At 42.1% G+C, this 20314-nt stretch overlaps 1 protein-coding gene across 1 annotated transcript in view; it reads left to right on the top strand.

The window, feature by feature from the left end:
• The window catches only part of EIF3H (eukaryotic translation initiation factor 3 subunit H), an 895984-nt gene that overhangs the window by 428280 nt on the left and 447390 nt on the right, over nt 1-20314 (top strand). The window contains exon 3 of the mRNA XM_044067066.1: nt 8082-8249. Coding sequence (XP_043923001.1) covers nt 8082-8249 — 168 coding nt within the window. The remainder of the gene's footprint in view (nt 1-8081; nt 8250-20314) is intronic.

Raw genomic sequence — 20314 nt, 5'->3', positions numbered from 1 at the left:
AGATTTTTTGAATCTAAACTTGGGAATATCGCCCACTATCCTAGCTATGTCATCATCAACTTGTAAAATGGGCCAATGCTGTGCAAAAAGATCAGTAACTTGTCTATAGTCGCTTGTAAAAAAAACAGGGGAATTTTAACTTTGTTCATGGTGGTATTTTGACCATTGACGAAACCTGCCTCCAAGGCAGGTCCAAAATATGGTCTCGCTGTGGTTAGCCTCAAATTTTCGAGGTCTGACCATCGTTTGCTGATTTCACTAGCAGTGTATCCCGTCCAATAACTTTCTATGCAAACCAGCAAGCTCGTGCTGGAAACCATCCAAAGATGGATTTAACCTAGAGGCCCTCATTCCCTGTCCTTTGATTAAATTTCTAAAAATATAACCAGGATACATGTTGGACCTAAAAAGAAAGGCATTTGTATGACATGTCTTACGATGTATACCTGTATTAATTGTGTGCTCATCCAACATTTCAGTATAAATGTCCAGGAACTCAATGCGAGTATAAGACCAATTGTAAGTAAACTTAAGACAGTCAGTTAATTTATTAATAACATTAAAAAATTGTACCAAGTCATCAGGTGACCCTCGCCATAACAAAAACAGATGGTCGACAAAACGTGGATAAAATAACACATGTTCCTTAAAACGTGAAAGAGGGAATAACATATTAAGCTCCCAATGGGCAAGAAACGTATTGGCGTAGCTATTGGCACACGAAGTGCCCATAGCTACGCCATGTTTCTGTAAATACATCTCATCGCAGAAAGTGAAAACGTTCTCAAGAACAATTTCTAAGAGAAAACAAATCAAGTCAATTTGCTTCTCAGAATAATCACTATGTGCTGATAAATACTCATGCACATACTGCATGCCCAGATCATTGGGAATCATGGTAAATAATGATTGAACGTCAAAGGTAACAAAAATGACATCACTGACATCGAAGACATCCTTGGTACTTTCATACAAGTCCACCAAAAACTGTTTGGAATCTCTTAAAACTGTATGTTTCTGACTGATGACAGGTCTCAGGAACTTCTCAACGTACAGGGAAATTGGTTCAGTAACCCACCCTCCTCCAGCCACAATAGGTCTCGTGGGAGGATTGGTGGGATGCTTATGGATTTTGGGCAAACCTTGAATTGATGGAATTAATGGATCAGTTACTTTCAAAAAAGAAAATAATTCTTCGGTGATAAGATGAGCAGAAAAAATATCCAAAATATCATTACCAATAGATGAAATAACATGATGCACATCCCCAAACGAGATCTTATCATAAAAATTAACATCAAGGTCATGGATTGTTGTTAATGTGACCTGTCCATGACAACTATGAGCCCGCCTTTATCTGCTGGGCGAATTACAATAGAACTATTATTTTGCAACTGATTCAAAGCTAACCTTTCTAAATATGTAAGGTTATATCGGGTGTGCTTCCTAAAATTATTACAATTATCATAAAAATGATAGATATTTTCTTCAGTCCGTTTAAGGTATGCCTCAACCAATGGGTGATTACTAGGAATAAAGTTACTAGGCTTCTTCAAATTAAAATAATGACCCACTTCATCACTGGGAACAGGTCCTACATCAGAAACACCATATATCAGACGTAACATAACATTCCTGCAGAAAACTTTCAAATCTAAAATTGTATCCGACATCTTGCTCTTGCAAGAGGGTATAAAATTTAAACCCTTGCAAAGGACCCTTCGTTCCTCACGTGTCAACTCATGTGCAGAGATATTAAGGATTAATGATTCAGCACCTTCCCCTACATCTTTTTCAGGGCTTGATTCGGATGTTGCTCCCCTGAAAATTTATGCTTGTGGCACCCTCTGCTGACTGATCACCCCTGCCCCCCTCCTTTGTCCATATGGACTGGTAGGGGAAAGGGGAATTCATCTATGGTGCCATTCCTGGCTATATTAAAAGTTTCAATGCCAACTGTGGGAAGACTTCTATCCTTCGGTCTGACATTACCTGAATCCTGACCTTTATTGTTATATTTGTTCACAACAACTTTCGGGTACAAACTACCCATGTGATTCACGCTTCTAAGTGGCACCGGGTTGTCGGACTGCAACCCTAGCTCGGTAGTGCCAAGAGGAGATACTTGATTGCCCACCATGTTCGCAACATCTCCAGCTACTTCTGCAGAACTTAATACTCTAGTATTGGACCCTTTAACTAAATCATAAATACGTTCATCACTAACGGTATCCCCCACAGACTCAACAATACATCTATTAGAAGCATCATAATCACTGCTATCTGCATTTACTATATATATATATATATATATATATATATATATATATTTTTTTTTTTTTGTTTCTTTATTATACAGATTTTAGTGAAGCTATTTTTGCATGTGTATTTTAGTATTGCTTATTTTGCTTGCTTTGCTATTTGAATGAATGAGCATTCAGTTGTTTCAGATGAATGATTCAATTAAGTGTCTGCTACTTGCTAATTTTTTAATTACTTTGAACAGTTTTTGATTGGATGAAGTTTTGATAATATGTGTATATATAGTATGATTCCTTTAGAGGGTCCAATACTAGAGTATTAAAGAAATATTCAAATATACCCATACCTGGATGATTGTCTAATTCAGGTAGAAAGCCAGGACATAATTTTGAATCACCTGGCCTTTGTACAAAGGGTTCTAACTTGTCTGGGGTACACCATAAACGAAATGAAATTGCAACTGGTACCCTGTCAACAAATTATATTCCTGGGAGCAAGCTTGAATACAACTTCCCAGATGGCTTACCTCACGCCAAAGAAACAAATTAATTTGACAACCTACTTCAAACAAGCGGCCACAAAATACCTGCTATCTGCAAGACAAGTACTGCAGGCCTTGGGGTTCATGGCCTCTTGCATTCTTCTAATTCCATATGTAGGACTGCATATGAGGAAACTATAGTGGTATCTAAAAAGCCTATGGTGTCAACATTCTCAGGACCTAGAAACAATGATTCCTATCATACCTTGCCTACGCCTAGAGTTCCTTTGGTGGGCAGAGGCCTGCCACCAAAACAAGGGACTACCTTTTAAACCACCCCCTGCCGCCCAAACCCTAACAACAGATGCATCAGGCTATACATGGGGGGCTCACCTGGCAGGGAAGTGCATTCAGGGCAAAAGGAACCCAAGTCAAATGCACTTGCATATCAATCAAAAAGAAATGTTAGCTGTACAGAATGCTCTGACAGCCTTCAAGGGCCACATTCCTCCAGGACAACTAATGGTAAAGACTGACAACACCACTGTTATGTGGTACATAAACAAGCAGGGGGGGTACACATTCTTACCCCCTCTGCAGACTAGCCATGGCATTGTGAAACACAGCCTTGAGCTACCAAGTGCACCTACAAGCTCAATTCCTGCCAGGAAAATTAAATACACTGGCAGACGGACTAAGCAGAAACCTCATGGACCCACACGAGTGGAAACTGGAACCAAGGACTTTCAACATGTTGACAAGCAAATGGGGGAGCCCAGATATATACCCGTTTGCCCCTCCCCAAGCTACCAATTGGACAAATTTTGCAAAAGGATTCCCCACAAACAAGCCTGGAAAGTGGATGCTCTGTCCTATAGCTGGAAAAACCTATCAGTCTAGGCCTCCCCCCCTCTGCATCTGCTCTCCAAAGTATTAATAAAAATCAAATAGGACAAACCAGGGATGTTTTTGATTGCTCCAGACTGGCCGCGCAAACACTGGTACCCCCTTCTGCACAGTGTGTCGGGTTTATCTCCATGGCACCTGCCTCAGACTCCTTCCCTGCTGTCTCAGCAGGAGAACCAGATTCTGCACCCTCATCTTTTAACACTGAACCTTGCAGCCTGGCTAATTACTTAATCTCTCCTTTACCATCCCTCAGCAAACCTGTGATGGATATCATTTTAGAGGCAAGGAGGCCTAGTACTAGAAAATCTTATGCTGAAAAATGGAAAAGATTCTGTGCCTGGAACCAGTCTCAAGGGATGAGCACAGCAGTGCCCAATTTACCTCAGATTTTACAATACTTAACTGAGATGCTTCACAAGGGCCTGTCTTTTTCCTCCATTAAAATCCACACCTCAGCCATTTCAGCTTATTATAACACAGAACATCCCCTCTTCTCTCATCCATTGCTCAAGCAGTTCCTCAGTGGGGCCAAAAATTTGAGACCACCCAGGAGAGCTCCAACACCAGCCTGGGACCTTAACTTTGTCTTGGAGAAACTCACTACCTCCTTTTGAGCCAGCTGCTACTGCAGGCTTAAAATTTCTTTCTTGGAAAACAGCTTTCCTTTTAGCAATCACTTCAGCTAGAAAGGTATCTGAATTTTACAGGCCCTTATGGCAGTGTGGAGCCTTTCATCATCTTTTATGCGGACAGGGTGACCCTCAGAACCAATCCATCCTTCATGCCCAAGGTGGTATCCAGTGTGGCTCTTAATTAGTCCATTCATTTGCCAACCTTCTTTCCCAATCCACAGAATAAAGGGCAAATGAAACTGCATTCCTTAGATGTGCACAGACCACTTAGATTCTACTTGGAAGGACTAAACCTCAAAGGAAATCTGAAAAATGCTGGTTGTATTTGCTGCAGGGGCAGAGGGGAAGGCTATTTCAAAGCAAACCATTTCTAAATAGATAAGCCATTGCATTCATTTCTGCTATAAGCGCCATGGAAAACCTATCCCACAGGGGATCAGACCTCACTCCACCAAGGTTGCATCTACCTCTACAGCCTTTCTCAGAAGCATCCCTACCAGGGACATCCTAGAAGCTGCTACCTGGAGTTCTGTACATACTTTCACCAAGCATTATTATTTGCCAATTTTCTCTAAACCCAGAGCTGGCTTTGCCACTGCAGTCTTGCAGGGCCTTATAGCTGGCCCTAATGCTATCGAAATTCCTCCTCCCAACCATAGCTTTGGGAATCTACTCAAATGTAATGACTGCAACAGTGAAACACGAAGAACATAGTACAGTTGTATACACTTGCCATAAGTGTAGATGTTCGAGTGTATTCACTGTTGCAGTCCTGGTTATCCTCCCTCCAGCCCCTTAACTTTTGGCTATACCTCTACTTTCCTTTACAATGCTTAAAAGACTTTTTGGTGCATTTCCTTTTTTGCTGGAGTATATCTTTGTACTTTTATATTTAATTGCTTCCCATTAGGGAGGTGCCTGACATCTAGGGCAAGAAAAACTGATGTAATGGCGTCTGCTGCATGTTTTATACCCCTGACGACCTGACTTCATGGAAGAAGGGACAGCAACCGATACAAGACCCAAGACTTTGTTAGTCAGTCTGACCGAGGGCTACCTGCAAGCAGATAACCCAAATGTAATGACTGCAACAGTGAATACACTCGAGCATCTACATTTATGGTAAGTGTACACAACTGTACTTTTCTTTTAGTATGCTGTAGTAAGGAATGTACTGTCCATTGTTAATGGCACAGTGTAAGGTTCATAGGTTGGTACTAGGCTGTCAGCCCTAGGGCCTATACAAGCCAAGCCATAACAATTGCCTGGATATTTCTTCCCACAATATTTGCTTCCCTGGACCCCTGTCTAGCAGGGCGACTGACATGATTCCCGGTGTGAATTTGCTATCTTCCATCCAATCGTTAAGGTTCCTTTTGAAGAGCGCTTAGGAGGTGCTCTGCTTGACATGTATGGGCAGTCTATTCCAGAGTATGGGGAGTCTCTGGGTCAGGAACCTATCCCTCCAGCATCTTTTGTTCATTGTGATGACCAGGTTTAGATCCCTGGAGCATGTTTCTCTGAGGGATTGGGATTTCTTTAAGTGGAGCATGTCCAACATCTCAGGGTTTGACATGGCCTTGTATGTTAAGCAGAGATCGCCTCTGAGTTGACAATATGTATAGTTGGAGTTTTTTTAGACGGTCCGTATAGGGCATCTGCTGTAGGCCTGTGATTCTTTTAGTGAGGTATTTCTGCGGCCTTTCCAGCTGTTGCAAATGTCTTGTGAGGTATTTACCAAGCAGAGCATTGTACTCTATAATGTGTCTAATGAGAGATGAGTACAGTGGGACCATAACCTCCTTTTTTCTGGATGAAAAGCCCTTAGAGATGAGATGTGCCACATAGAAGGATTTCCTGACTGTTGTGGTGATGTGGTTATCGAAAGTGAGACCACTGTCCACCTGTGTCCCTAAGTCTCTCATCGCACATCCAGTGTTTAGTGTATTGCCACCTATGTGGAAAATTCATGGGTACATGTTTTTTCCCAAAGGGGATAACTATACATTTCTTGGCATTAAGCTTGAGCCTATGGCTGCGGCACCAAGCATCTGTTTCTGTAAGGCCCTTTTGTAGAATATCCACATCATTTGGGGATTCAATAATATCCCTGTTTGCAGTCATCTGCGAACTTTGTTAGCCAGAAAATCCCTTAGTGTTGGCCTATACTTCAGAGAAGTAGATGCCAAACAAGAGTGGTCCCAGGACTGAACCCTGAGGTACTCCACTTGTCTGGAGCTGGATTTGGAGTTGGCTACTTTTACAGTCTGGGTTCTGTCAGTAAGCCAGTTGGCAACCCATCGAGTGATGTAGGGATTTATACCCAGCTTAGTAAGTTTATCTATGATTCCAGAGTGGGGGATGGTGGTGAAGGCCTTGGCGAGGTTTGACTTGATAATGTGCAGTAAATCCATCAGTAATGGGTCAGAGCATGCCCTGGACGATCAACACAGGTCACCTGTTAACCTGTAGGATACTGAGTGTAGTGACATGACTTTGGGTTGGTCCATGTAGGACATGTTGCTTAGGCCTTGTATCCTTTTTATAAGGTACCTCTGTGGGTGTTCAGTTGTTGCATGTGTCCAGACAGATGCGTGCTGATGAGGCATTATATTCAATGATTGACCTGATGAGGGCTGAGTAAAGGGGGAGAATGACATCCTTAGATCTATAGGTATATTTGACAAAGTACCTGGAGAAAATCTACATAGATGGACTTGTCTTGTACTGATGGTTCTTCATCTGCTTTGTATTTTAATAGCCAGATAGTTGTGGACTGCTGACAGTTGTGAATCCTTTTATCAGTCCAAATCTTTAGATGTAAGCAGTTAATGGTATTGTGTCATTTTCCAGTAAAACTGACTGAGGGCATGTATTGTCTCTCTATTTTTCTTTAAAGTTTTGGGATTGTTGAAGTCCTCTTGGGTTTATCTCAACACTGTGATGCCTTTGTCTTTTAGCATTAAACATGAATTTAAGTGCAAGTAAGACAGCTGTTGCAGGACTGAAGGACATTGTGGGCATCAAATGGCAGTGAGGCTGGCTCTGTCAGATGTCTATGCTCTAGCTTGAAGTTAGCCATTTAGTTCTTATATATTGTGACTGTTACTCCATTAGTCATTATACAAAAATAATCCCTGTGTTTACACTAATGTTATGAGATGTCCTGCTTTTATCTTGCCTCATAAGAAAATTATACATGTGAGTCATCATTTGATTACCTGTTTAGTCTAGTTCAGGATTATGGGGGAGCCGGAGTTTATCCTTCTGCTCTGTGGCAGAAGGCAGAGGAACTGTTGCTAGATGGGGTACAGCCCATGACGGGCACACACGCACACGTATGCTACAGACTCGTAACAGACTTTTTGGATGATTTAATTCACCTGCAGCATGTGTTAGGGATGTGGTGGGAAACTGGACCATTCAGTGAAAACCTGTGTTGCTTAGTCGGAACAAGATCCTTGAGGCAGCAGCACTAACAGCTCCACTAGCTCAGCTGCCATTATAAGAAAAACAGTTTTTATAATTTAGATAGAGAATACTGAGAATCTGATGATTATTTTTTTGCTTCTATTTTGTTTTGCCTTTTTTCCCATTTAGACTTCTCACTTAATCTGCTACTGTTTTTATGTTTCATCTAGTAACACTTGCTCTGAAAACTTGGTGGTATATGTCATTTGTATACTATGCTGTATCTTTGAGTTCTTAATTATATGTATTTAGTCACACAAAGTATAAAATTGTTCATTGTGCTGTCATGCATATTTCACCTAAACGTTTTGTGGTTTATTTTGCAGTTCAGTATCAGATGGAGATGATGCGAAATCTGCGTCATGTCAACATTGATCACCTCCATGTCGGCTGGTACCAATCAACATTCTATGGCTCCTTTGTCAGCCGTGCCCTCTTGGATTCTCAGTTCAGCTATCAACACGCAATAGAAGAATCTGTAGTCCTAATTTATGGTCAGTATAAGGTTTGCTTACCCCCCCCCCACAAATGGATGTGCATTACCACCTTAATAATAATATTATTATTACTACTATTTTTGCACACTGCAATTCTCCTCTTAAAGTAGCCTGGCAGCTCATTTCAAGTAAATACCAGCCCTGTGTCTGCATCAGCCCCAGCAGCAGTTCAGTCTAGACAGGGTTTCCTTCTTTCTGTTTATTTTTCTTGCTATCAGAGCCCTGATGTGTACATTTTGGAATGCTGGAGTAGCTGTTTCATTTTTATTTCTTCATTTCCCCTCCCTTGTTGAAGTTTCATGGAATCATACCAGATGTCTAACAAACCCCGATTGCTTGAGTCTGGCTCTGTACGTGACTGACCAGTTGGGATCTGGCTTGCCAAGTTTTTTTTTTTTTAATTCATTTCTCTGATGGGAGCTTACAAAACGTAGACTGTTTCTTAGCACAGAGATTTTGTTCTGCCTATTTAACCATGTTTCCTTCATCTCTTAAGACCAGATGTTCTATGCAGCATCAGAAAGTAGGTAATTTAACAGTTTTGTTTCCCTTTCTCTATAGAAAAAATTATCACAGTTTGCCATATCTGGCAGACTTGCATATAGTTTCCAGCTGAGAAGTAAGTGTAACGTTTTGAGTATCTGTCAGAAAAATACTAATGAATACTATCAATCTTAAGAACTACCCCTAAAATTGCTTCAGTATGCTAACAATTGGATTACAGTGAAGAACAAGTTGTTAAAATATACTTGCATTGGCTGGAAACATTGCATCATCGCTTCTTGATGAATTTTCCACTTGTTTCAGGCATTTTTTTCTGGGTTTTTATTTCATCACTTTCTGCTACACATTTTATTATGTTAAAGGTTCCAGACGCTGTAGCTGTTTAACAGGGACAGCCTTCTGCTTAATTTGCTAGCATTTCTTGTGACAGAAACACAAACATTAATATTCCCAGTCCTGCAGTAAGTTTTTTTCAGTGTGAAAATTATTTGATATAATGATTAGTCTGTTCCAGTATAATTAAACATAGATGTTTTTAATGTTCAACTTAATGGTGGTAAGTTTATTTATCTGCACAGAAAAAAATCATTGACAATAGTTAAACCATTTGAATTACAGCTGCTGCATTTGGTCATATTTTGACTTTTAATTGTTCTTTGATTTATTTTTGGCCCCTGCGTCTGGATACCGTTTGCTTATTGCCTCGATCCTTTCTATCTGAGAGCTGATCTTGGTGTGTGCAGATGTCATAAAGGCAGACATGAGAATTTTAGCTGCACACTCTAATCTTCCCATTCCTATCACCCTATGCCCTCCTGAGGTGAGTCTGCAGTAGGCAAGGTGTGGGGATATCCTTATTTACAGAGTAGAAGCCCCTTCAAGCATCCCTGACAACTTTATGAGCATACTGTTTCTGTTAGGTCTCTAGTCTCCACCTTGGATTCATTAGTAGGAGACTTGCCCCCTTAGACACTCAGTCAACCACCTGCTCAGGAGGAGGCAAGCAGACATTACCTGTTTTATTCTTCACCCTCCATGTCGGACTTCTCCAGCACTTCAGACTTAGGCCTTTTGGGTAACAGATAGAGATCCCTAGTTGTATACCACAAAGCCAAGTTTTTATTCATTGTTTGGAAGTTATAGGAGCTTTACTATAGTTACAGTCTAGTGTATATACTTCTGGAAATATTCATGTTGTACTTGAAAAAGTCAGAGGTAATTCATTTGGTAATTATCAGAAGTTTATAATGAAAAGCTGGGTTTTTTCATCTAAGATTTCCTCCACTAGGTGACTGCAGAATAGGTTCTTGCAACATCTTTTGCTCTTAATTGCATTTACACAGGTTGGTTTTGACCAGTCATCATGATTACTTTTTTATTTATTTTTTCCTTTAAGCAAGTACCAGTACACACAAGTCCCTGTTTTTGGAGTTATCTGGCTGTTTTGGCAGCTTTTATCTAGTTGGATAACTTCCTTTCTCTGATTATCATTTGACAAACTGAGAATTTAAATGTTGAAGTCCATGCAGTAGGATATTTTGCTATCCCCCTAATTTACACCGTCAGGCAACTGTGCTGCTTCAGAAATGTCACAGAATTGATTCATTATTGGTGGTTTGTTTTAAGTAGCATCCCTGCAGTCAGCTGTGAACCGTTTTACAGATCTTTTGTATTTGCCATTTTGTCATGTTTGCTGGTTTGTGGTCTTCCTCTCATAAGCTTGCATGACCATCGTAATTCTTTTTTCTTGTGGACATCTAGAGGCACAAGATCCTCTTGTCCATTCTAAAAATGAACCATCATATCCACTGTACTCGTATGTCAGCAGACTTTGTAAGCTATTTAGCATATTCATAGAATTCATAGTTAAGGAGTTCATTGGTTCCCCTGCTTTTTTATCACCGTCACTTACTATATTCATTTGTGTTATTTACTTATTTTTTTGTTTTACAAGAAATGTTCTGTTTCTTACCTTACCCATACATGTTTCCAGGCTAGATTTTTTTGTTTCACAACCGCAGAGCAGCAAAAACTATGTCAAGTTATATTATCATCAAATATCTATATATTTTAACTGTCCTTGACCTTAAATTCTCCTATTTTTCTTAGCTTTTATTGGTTTTAGCAAGTTAGCATCAACAGTTTTCTTGATTTCATACATTTTTATTTGGAATAGATGAATGAAATGCCAATGAATCCAGTCTGTGAAACTTTCTTGGAGGCCATAGTCTATTCATTGGAGAAGTAAAAAATTACTTTTCCAGGATCCTGATAGTGTCTTTATCCTTGCATTGGAAATGGAAAAGCATCACTTGATTTGTTTTTTTTTTTCCTATGAAATGTATGCATTTCTTCATGTTTTTTTATTGGTGGCTTCTTCCTCCCTTAAGACTAAAAATTCAGGTTAAAGCAGCATGACTTTTTTGGAAATTTTTTCCAAACCCTTAATGTAAGGTGTGGTATTTTATTTGAAGATTTATTTTTCATGTAACATATGCTGTTGGAGATAATTGGATGGTCTTTATGATTTTGCCTGATTCTTTTGTTTAGCCCTGTCTCACTCACGGTCAAGTCACTACCTCCATCATAGCTGCTGTTGGTAGTCAGTCACTGGCTGGGCATATTATAAATGTTTTCCTTCCAACCCTGGAAAGATTTTCACTTTCATCTAGAGTAATGTGGTATATTGTTCAGCAAGCTACTTCCTTCTACTCTGGATCGCCTTAAAAGCTTTTCAGTAGTCCTCATCATGGGCTGACATCTGTTAATATGTGTTGTATTGTGTAGTTATGATAGGCAGTCCCGTCAAGTAAATTCATTTTTCACATTTATAAAGCAGGTAGGTCCAATGTGCATGTAGATGGTAATTATACACCTGTAGTCAGTCACACATGGATTCAGTTACCAAATTACAGTATAGAAAATAGTTGGTGGCAGGTTATGGGAGCAAAAGACTTGTTTGCAAACTTAGTCTTGCACAAACAGAGAATATGTTTGCACTTTAAAAGAAAAATCATGTTTCAGGATGTCATTTTACTGACTTAAAAATGTAGAGATATTTGGTTACCTGGCAGAGTAGAGGGACCAAGCCCTGACTGCTGCCCATGTGATCTGGGCTCGATTACCGGCCTAGATGACTGATGGTGCTAGCAAGGAAGATGGGTGGTGCCTATCTTTGGGTTGAGGGCCTTATTGCAGAAATGTTCTCATTGTTTGGATTCATTCATTCCTTGCAGATACGAGAATGATGATCCTTACCTGCAAGGAATGAATGGGCTCCTGTGCCACTGGGGAACCTTCAGTGTTCCGCAGGCAGCGACAAGTACAATATATAGGGGTAAAAAATAAATAAATTCAGAGACATCATACATCTGATAAGAAGTCCATCTTCTGTAATAGGATTAATGACGGATGAGGTTAGGACCATAGGGCAAGTGCACCTTTCCCTGGGTACCTGACAAATCCCAGTTTCTCCCATAATTTTCTTTGCTACTCAGTTTCTGCATATCTTCATTGCCACTTGCTTTGTTGGGGAAATGGCCCAGGTTTCCCGTTATGATTTTGGAGTCTTCTTTTCTAGGCCTTAAGGATTCAATGCTACTTAATAGGAGATTCTCTTTTGGCTCAATTTTGTGGGAATGCCCAGACTTTATTTTCTGGTCAGAACTTTTTGCTTTGTTTTTTGTGTCCTTCATTTGTTCAGTAAAATGGCAAGGCTGTTGTTCATCTTAGTTCACCATTGAAGTAGTATCTTTTGGGATTATTTCTTGCAGGAACCTGAAGGTCTGTCTTTATACTAGGACTCTCAACTTTCCCTCCTGGCATGGTAAACTCCGACACCCCCTTCAGTCAGTAGCTTGTTTGAATCGCCATCAGTTCTTGCCGCTGTTCAGTGAACATGTTATTACTACAGCATAAAGTAAATAACTGTTTGAGGTATTGGAAACAAATTCTGCACAGAGATTTTCACAGATTCCGTCTTTTTTTGCTTTGGTTTGGGATATGAAGTGCTTTACTGTCTCTAGTGTGTGTATCTTAGCAGTATTACTATTAAATAAAAGGCTGGGTCCCTAAAAAAAAAGTGCTTGCAACAGAAAATACATGGTTGGCCTAGGCATGCCATGTTGTCCACTCATCCGTCTTCAGATTTTACTAGGAAAAAAAAGAGAAATGCCATATTACAAAGAGTGAACAGGAAGCTGATAATACAGATGTCCTTCAAGAATGCAACTGCAGTCATAACGTGGGTTGTCCTGCCTCAGGCAGCCCTCGGTCGGCCGGATTCCATAGACTGGGTCCGACGTCGGGTGATGTCGCATTTCTCTCCGACGTCAGAGCGGCTGGAGTACATAAGCATCAGCCGACGCCATTTTCTTGCCGCGCGGTGCCCGAAGCAGAAGCAGTTCGCAAGTGCCGGTCGGTCAGCTCCTGTATTCTACGATACCGAAGTCATCAAAAAAGCTAAGTACCCCGTTGGGGACCTTTTCTTGCCTCAGCCGATGTCAGAAATTACTGAAAAAGTTAACAATTGTCTTTCTTGTGGTAAACAAATACCTCATAAGTATTTCCACTCTTACTGTCTCCCTTGCCTGGGCCCAGACCATGACGTCTCGGCCTGTGTAGCCTGTGCTTGCTTCAACAAGCGCACTCTCAGGCGCCGGGCGGAGTTCGCCGAAGATTTTTTAGGCGATAATTTTGCTTACACCATGCCGTCGGATCTTCCGACATCCCAAACGCCCAAAAAGCGAAAAGACCGGGACCGACTTCCTCGGCCCGCGTCTACCTCCGACTCCACGCCAAAACCTAGCGCGAGTGCTCCGGTTCCCTCTGAGACTGTCTCTCCACCGTTCCGAACCGAAGACACCGCAGTACCGACGACTCCGATTCCAGACATTACTCCGCCAGTTATAGATTTTCCTCCGGATACCGAAACCGAGGAAATGCCCGAGACCATTGCTGTAGACAAGGTCACTCCTGCATGTGGAGCTGCCAGGCCCCCTATGGCCATGTCTATTGAGGCCTACACCAGGGCTAAGGCAGCCAGCAAAACAAAGCATATTACTTCTAAACCCTTACCTCAGCCAACTCCAGAGACACAAATTATGTCCATGGCTGCTGATTTGATTTCCATGATTAGAGGTTCACAGGCCCATCCTGAGAGAGGATCCCAGCCTCCTCCTGATAAAAGGCCCTGGGTTGAACCCTCTGACCCTACACATTCAGACGAAGATTCTGAGGGCTCTGTCCACTCTGATGGCCAGGAAGAGCTCTTCCAGACCTATGAGGACTCGGATGCAGAAGATTCCATCCCCTCGGCCTCCCCTCCTGAGGATATTTCTTTTGGGGAAGTTCTGCACACCATGAGGGAACATTTCAAGTGGCAAGGTCAGGAATATTCTGATTCTAGGAAACGCCTTAGGACTTTCCTTAAGAAGCCTCAGCACAGGCCCTTAGCTATTCCTCCTGTACTTGATGTTCTGGATGATTTGTATTCTGACTCTAGTGCTACCCCTGATTGCCTTCCTCCTGCTCCAGCCAAGCCAGACAGGTATTACAGGGTCCCAGAAACTCATTCCCATTTATTCAGGGCCCACACTGCTGATTTGGAAACTATTTCACAGGGGCCTAATGGAGTTTCAGCCTCCACCTCAAAAAATCCTTTGCCCTCCAACAGGGAAGCTAGGTCATTAGAGAGATGGGGCAAAAAGGTTTACACATCCACTACCTTATCTATGAGAGCTTTAAATTGCCTTTTCCATATGTTACAATACCAGGATTATCTGTTAGAAGATTTACAAAAAACGTTTGCCACTCCTGAGCCTGTAGACAGGAAGACTTTGCAGGAAGCTGTACATAACACTCAGCAAGTAAGCAATCACTTCCCGCAGTGTGGATATGATGCACTGGAAGCTTCATGTAGGGCAGCTATGACAGGGACAGTCATTCGTAGACATGCTTGGTTAAAAGGTCAACCTCTACCAGATCATGTAAAAGCAAAACTTCTGGATGCACCTTTCGAAAAGAACAAGCTTTTTGGTGCAAATGCTAAGGATGTGTTAAAGACCATCGAAAAAAAAGCAAAATAAGTCCAGACTGTGAAAGATTTCCTCCAGGTTCAACCCCCCAGATTCAGTAGGAATTGGCCTTCAAAAAACTGGTCCTTTCCTAATCCAGAAAAGTTTCAAAGGGGTAAGAACAGACGTGGCCGAGGAAGAGGCCAATACAGAGGCCCTTACAGGGGACGACAATGGCAGCCAGGAAACCAAAGAAGTGGCGCGGGGGTTTCACCTGCCCCACAACCACAATCTCAATGACTTTCCTCTACTACCGCCTACCAGGGAACAACTGGAAGCTCCCTTGGGCGGGAAATTATCTCTGTTTGCAGACACCTGGCACAGACTGACAAAGGACAAATGGATTTTGGACATTATAGACCGAGGGTACAGGTTTCATTTTCATACCTTACCAAGAAAACAAGGCATGCCAAACCTGCCACAAAATCAGAGGGCAGAGGCTATCAAGCAAATCACTCTGCTGATTCGGATGAAAGCAATAGAAAGCGTTCCACAACAAGAACAAGACTAGGGGTTTCACTCAAGACTGTTCCTTGTTCCAAGAAAAGAATCTCAATGGAGACCAATACTGGACTTGTCCGCATTAAACACCTTTGTCATAGTACCAAAGTTCAAAATGCTGACTCTACAGCAACTCCTTCCCATGCTGGGCAAGGGGTCGTGGCTGATTACTCTGGACCTCAAGGAGGCATACCTGCATGTTCCTATCAGACACAGCTGTAGAAGATACCTCAGATTTCTTGCAGGGCCAGAGCATTATCAATTCTCAGCATTGCCATTTGGCTTATCTACTGCGCCCAGAGTATTTACAAAATGCCTGGCTTCAGTAATTGCTCATTGCAGGCTCCAGGGTATACAAATTTACCCGTACCTGGACGACTGCCTCATACAAGCGGACGACAAATTGATGTTGACAAAAAACCTGGATTATGTCATACGATTACTTCAAGCTCTGGGATACACAGTCAACTTCCAAAAGTCAAGACTGCAGCCATCCCAGCAAATAATCTTCTTAGGAGCCAAACCTGACAGAAGACAAGCAAGAGAAGTTAACTCATTATTTCAAAGGTCTAGCAAAACTCACCTAGATGACTGCAAGGAGATTCCTACAGGCCCTGGGTTACATGGCATCCTGCATTCTCCTGGTTCCATTAGCAAGACTACACATGAGAAAGCTTCAATGGTACCTAAAAAGCATTTGGTCTCAACACAGCAACAACTTGGAGGCAATCATACCACTAATTCCATGCTTACAAAAGGAATTCCTATGGTGGGCCTCGGTGAGCCAGGCAAACACAGGTATGTCATTCAAAAAACCACAGATAACACAGACCATGACTACAGACGCCTCAGACCTTGGATGGGGGGCGCACATGGAAGGCAGGTGTATACAAGGACAATGGTCTCCAAAGGAAACACATCTGCATATAAACCAAAAGGAAATGCTGGCAGTAATGCATGCCATCGAGGCCTTTCAACACCAACTCCAGCAAGGCCATTTAATGATACGGACAGACAACACCACTGTGATGTGGTACATAAACAAGCAAGGGGGCAGCCATTCTTACCCTCTTTGCAGACTGACAATGCAGCTTTGGGAGAAATCACTGAGCCTAAACATCCAGTTACAATCCCAGTTTGTTCCAGGAAAAGACAACGTGTTGGCCGACAGCCTAAGCAGGAATTTCACAGATCCACACGAGTGGAGGTTACATCCGAAGGCCTTCAGACAACTCACTTTGACATGGGGCAAGCCAGAAGTGGACCTATTTGCCTCTCATCTCAACCATCTTCTACCAAAATTCTGCACAAGGACATACCATCCAAAAGCTTGGAAAATAGATGCCCTCTCATTCAACTGGAACTCCCTAACAATCTATGCATTCCCACCTCTGCCACTGATGACCTCAGTATTACTAAAGATCAAAGCAGAGAGACCCAAGGGAATCATAATAGCTCCGGACTGGCCAAGACAACACTGGTACCCACTGCTACGGAGCATATGTCACACCAGGAGGTGGGCCCTTCCCCAATGGCCTCTACTTCTGACTCAACACAACTTCGAAACAGTGCATCCAAATCTACAGACACTGCAGCTAACAGCCTGGGAGATCCCATAAATAACTTCAGCCTATTTCTCTCCAAGGAAGTTCAGTGGATACTAACAGAGGCTCGAAGACCATCCACCAGAAAGGTTTACTTAGCAAAGTGGAAAAGATTCAGCAATTGGAATACCAGCCAGGGGCATGATGCATCATTGTTGAATATCCCACTCATCCTGGAATATTTGGCAGATGTGTTAAAGAACGGCCTCTCATATTCTTCCATAAAGATACATGCATCTGCTATTTCAGCTAGATACAGCACTGATCCTCCTGTTTTTTCACACCCTTTACTAAGGCAATTCCTTAGGGGAATCAAGAACATTAAGCCACCAACAAAGGCCCCAGTGCCAGCCTGGGACCTCAATTTTGTTCTAGAAAAACTGACTCTACCTCCATTTGAGCCAGCAGCTTCAGTTGACTTGCAATTTCTCTCATGGAAGACAGCTTTCCTGTTGGCAATTACATCAGCAAGAAGGGTTTCGGAGCTACAGGCCCTAATGGCAATACCACCCTTTATTATTTTTCACAGAGACAGGGTTTCATTAAGGACCAACCCTACTTTCATGCCAAAGGTGGTATCTAGGGTTTCTTTAAATCAAGCAATTCATCTGCCTGCTTTCTTCCCCAATCCTGAGAACAAGGGGAAAGACTGTTGCATACCTTGGACATTCACAGACAACCGTTACTACCTGGACAGAACCAAGGCCAGTAGGAAGTCTGAACAACTTTTGTAGCTTATGCCCCTGCAATCCAAGGAAAAGCAATTTCAAAACAGACTATTTCAAAATGGATTGGACATTGCATCAGATTCTGTTATTCCTTTCATGGAAAGACTGTTCCAGCCAATGTCAGACCACATTCCACTAGAGCTACAGCCACCTCTACAGCATTCTTAAGAGGGTGCCTTCTAAGGACATTCTAGAAGCTGCTACATGGAGCTCGTGCGTGCATACATTCTCCAAACACTACAATCTCCCTCTATACTCAGTTCCAGAGCAGGCTTTGCTTGGCAGTCCTGCAGGGTTTGATTGCCACACCATCTTTTTCCTAGAGCATTCCTCCTCCCCAGCTAAGCTATGGTATTCTACCCACATGTTATGACTGCAGTTGCATTCTTGAAGGACATAGTACAGTTTTGTACCTACCATAAATGTAGATGTCCGATAGACATGCAACTGCAGTCGGATTTTCCCACCCTCCATACCCCTCTATGCCTAGGGTCCACTCCTATCCCTGTTTCTCTTAGCTGGGGATATCTGTTATGGTGTATTTGTTTTATTGCTCATTTATTTGTTTGGAATCCTGTTTTTATCTTCCAATTTGATTACAGCCTTCCTTGGAGGGCACCTGGCATCTGGGGCAAGAAACACTGAAGAAAATGGCGTCGGCTGATGCTTATATACTCCAGCCGCTCTGACGTCGGAGAGAAATGCAACATCAGCCGACGTCGGACCCAGACATTGGAATCCGGCCGACCGAGGGCTGCCTGAGGCAGGACAACCCACATGTTATGACTGCAGTTGCATGTCTATCGGACATCTACATTTATGGTAGGTACAAAACTGTACTTTTTGGTGTCTGACAGCTACCGTCAGCCCAAGTTGACTGATAGTGGTGAGGCAAGTTTGCACTCCCCATAGCTAGTGCCTGCTTCAACTGACTCTTCAGACATAACCCCTCTGGAGGCTGCCATACCATTGGTCAGTACCACATCATTGCAACCTAAAGCCACTTTGTCACTGGGAAAACCCAGAGCTGCTGTGTAAACCATGATCTCTGACACACAGGTTTATTCATAGGAGGTTACTAAGCTAGCGGCACTAGAGCCTTTACAAGCCTAGCCATGTTGATCTCAAGTATCCCCATTTTTTTCTTTTTGAGTAGTTTGCAGGCAAATTTTTGAACAGAACAGGTCTGTGTTCAACACCAGCTACCCATATCCATGAAGGACATGGGTGCCACCCCAGGGGAGAATTTGCGGTCGCCCATCCAGTTGTCTAGGTTGTGTTTGAATAGGGTTAAAAAGGAGCTGTTTTTTACGTGAATAGAAAGTCTATTCCAGAGAAGTGGCAGTCTCTGCGAGATGTATCTGTTTCTCCAACATGTTTTGTTAATGTCACAGGCTAGGTTGAGATCCCTGTAGTGAGTGACTCGTGCCATTTGACTTGAAGATGTGCAGCATTTCCATTAGGGCAGGGTCAGAAATTACTGTATAGGCCAGGCACAAGTTCCTTGTCAGCAGCTTATAAGATACAGAGTAAAGTGACAAGGCTTTTGGGCTGTCCATGTAGGTCATGGTTTGGAGTCCCTGTGTTTTCTTTGAGAAATCTCTGAAGTCTCTCCACCAGCTGTGGGTATCTGAGACATATGTGAAAGGGTGCATTGTGCTCTGTTAGTGGTCTAATGAAAGTCGAGTACAGTGAAGTTATAACATCCTTCAGGCTAGCCACAGCTACATCACAACTTTTCTCTACACTTATCTATTGCTCTGACATATTCACCAACTTACGTAAGCCCGACCTGCATAACCTTGAATCTTGCTACAACAAAATCACAAAGTTTGACACTAATCATCCCCACAAAGCCCATCATTGTTCCGCTCTTTGACAACTTAACTGGCTACAAGTTCCAAACCTGCTAACCTTAAACCAACTTACCCTCACCCATAAAATCATTCGTAACCCTCATAGCTGCCCCACAGTTTCAACCCTTCTCCACCTGCCGATACACTGCAGGTCCTTAGGTCTTCCAACAGGCCACTGCTCAAAGTAACACAATCACATAACTACCATGGAAACTCCCTCTACTCTAACAAAATAGCTAAGTCCTGGAATGCTCTTCCCCCAAGCATACAGTGCACTCACTGCTACTCTTCATTTAAAAGAAAAATAAAATAACATTTTAAAAGCAACTGGCTTTCCCCTTGTAGCCTCCCTGGATAACTCCTCTCTCCTGCTAATTTTCCTCTCCTATGCTCATTTCACCTTTTCCACTCAGTTGCTGTTTTTCATTTTTTATTCATTGTTACAACTGATTGTTTCCTCACTGCTTATTGGACTACAAATTTTCAGTATTCCAGAAATCTCAATGTTTTAATATTCTAAGTCACTGGGTACACATGTCTTGTCAGCTAAGTCTACTCATTGCCTGTGTCATTCTCTGTTTTTTACTTGATTAACTATATCCCTGTGATTTAAATTTCTAATTTTGTAGCTATAATGTAAGAATATTATCTAATCTTTTGTTTATTGCATATAATTTGTACTGTATGTTTATTCTTTCTGATGTAATTTCTGTATTTTTTATCTGTCCTGTTTTATTCTGCAGCTTTTCTCCCTGGGTCTCTGCTGAAAATGGGCTACCAGCCCAGTTGGAAAAA

The sequence above is a fragment of the Protopterus annectens genome, chromosome 3.part1, assembly GCF_019279795.1.
Source record: "Protopterus annectens isolate FY-2018-M chromosome 3.part1, PAN1.0, whole genome shotgun sequence".
Lineage (NCBI taxonomy): Eukaryota > Metazoa > Chordata > Ceratodontiformes > Protopteridae > Protopterus > Protopterus annectens.
The sequence above is the reverse complement of the archived record's forward strand: the minus strand, read 5'-3'. Positions and strand labels throughout refer to the sequence as shown.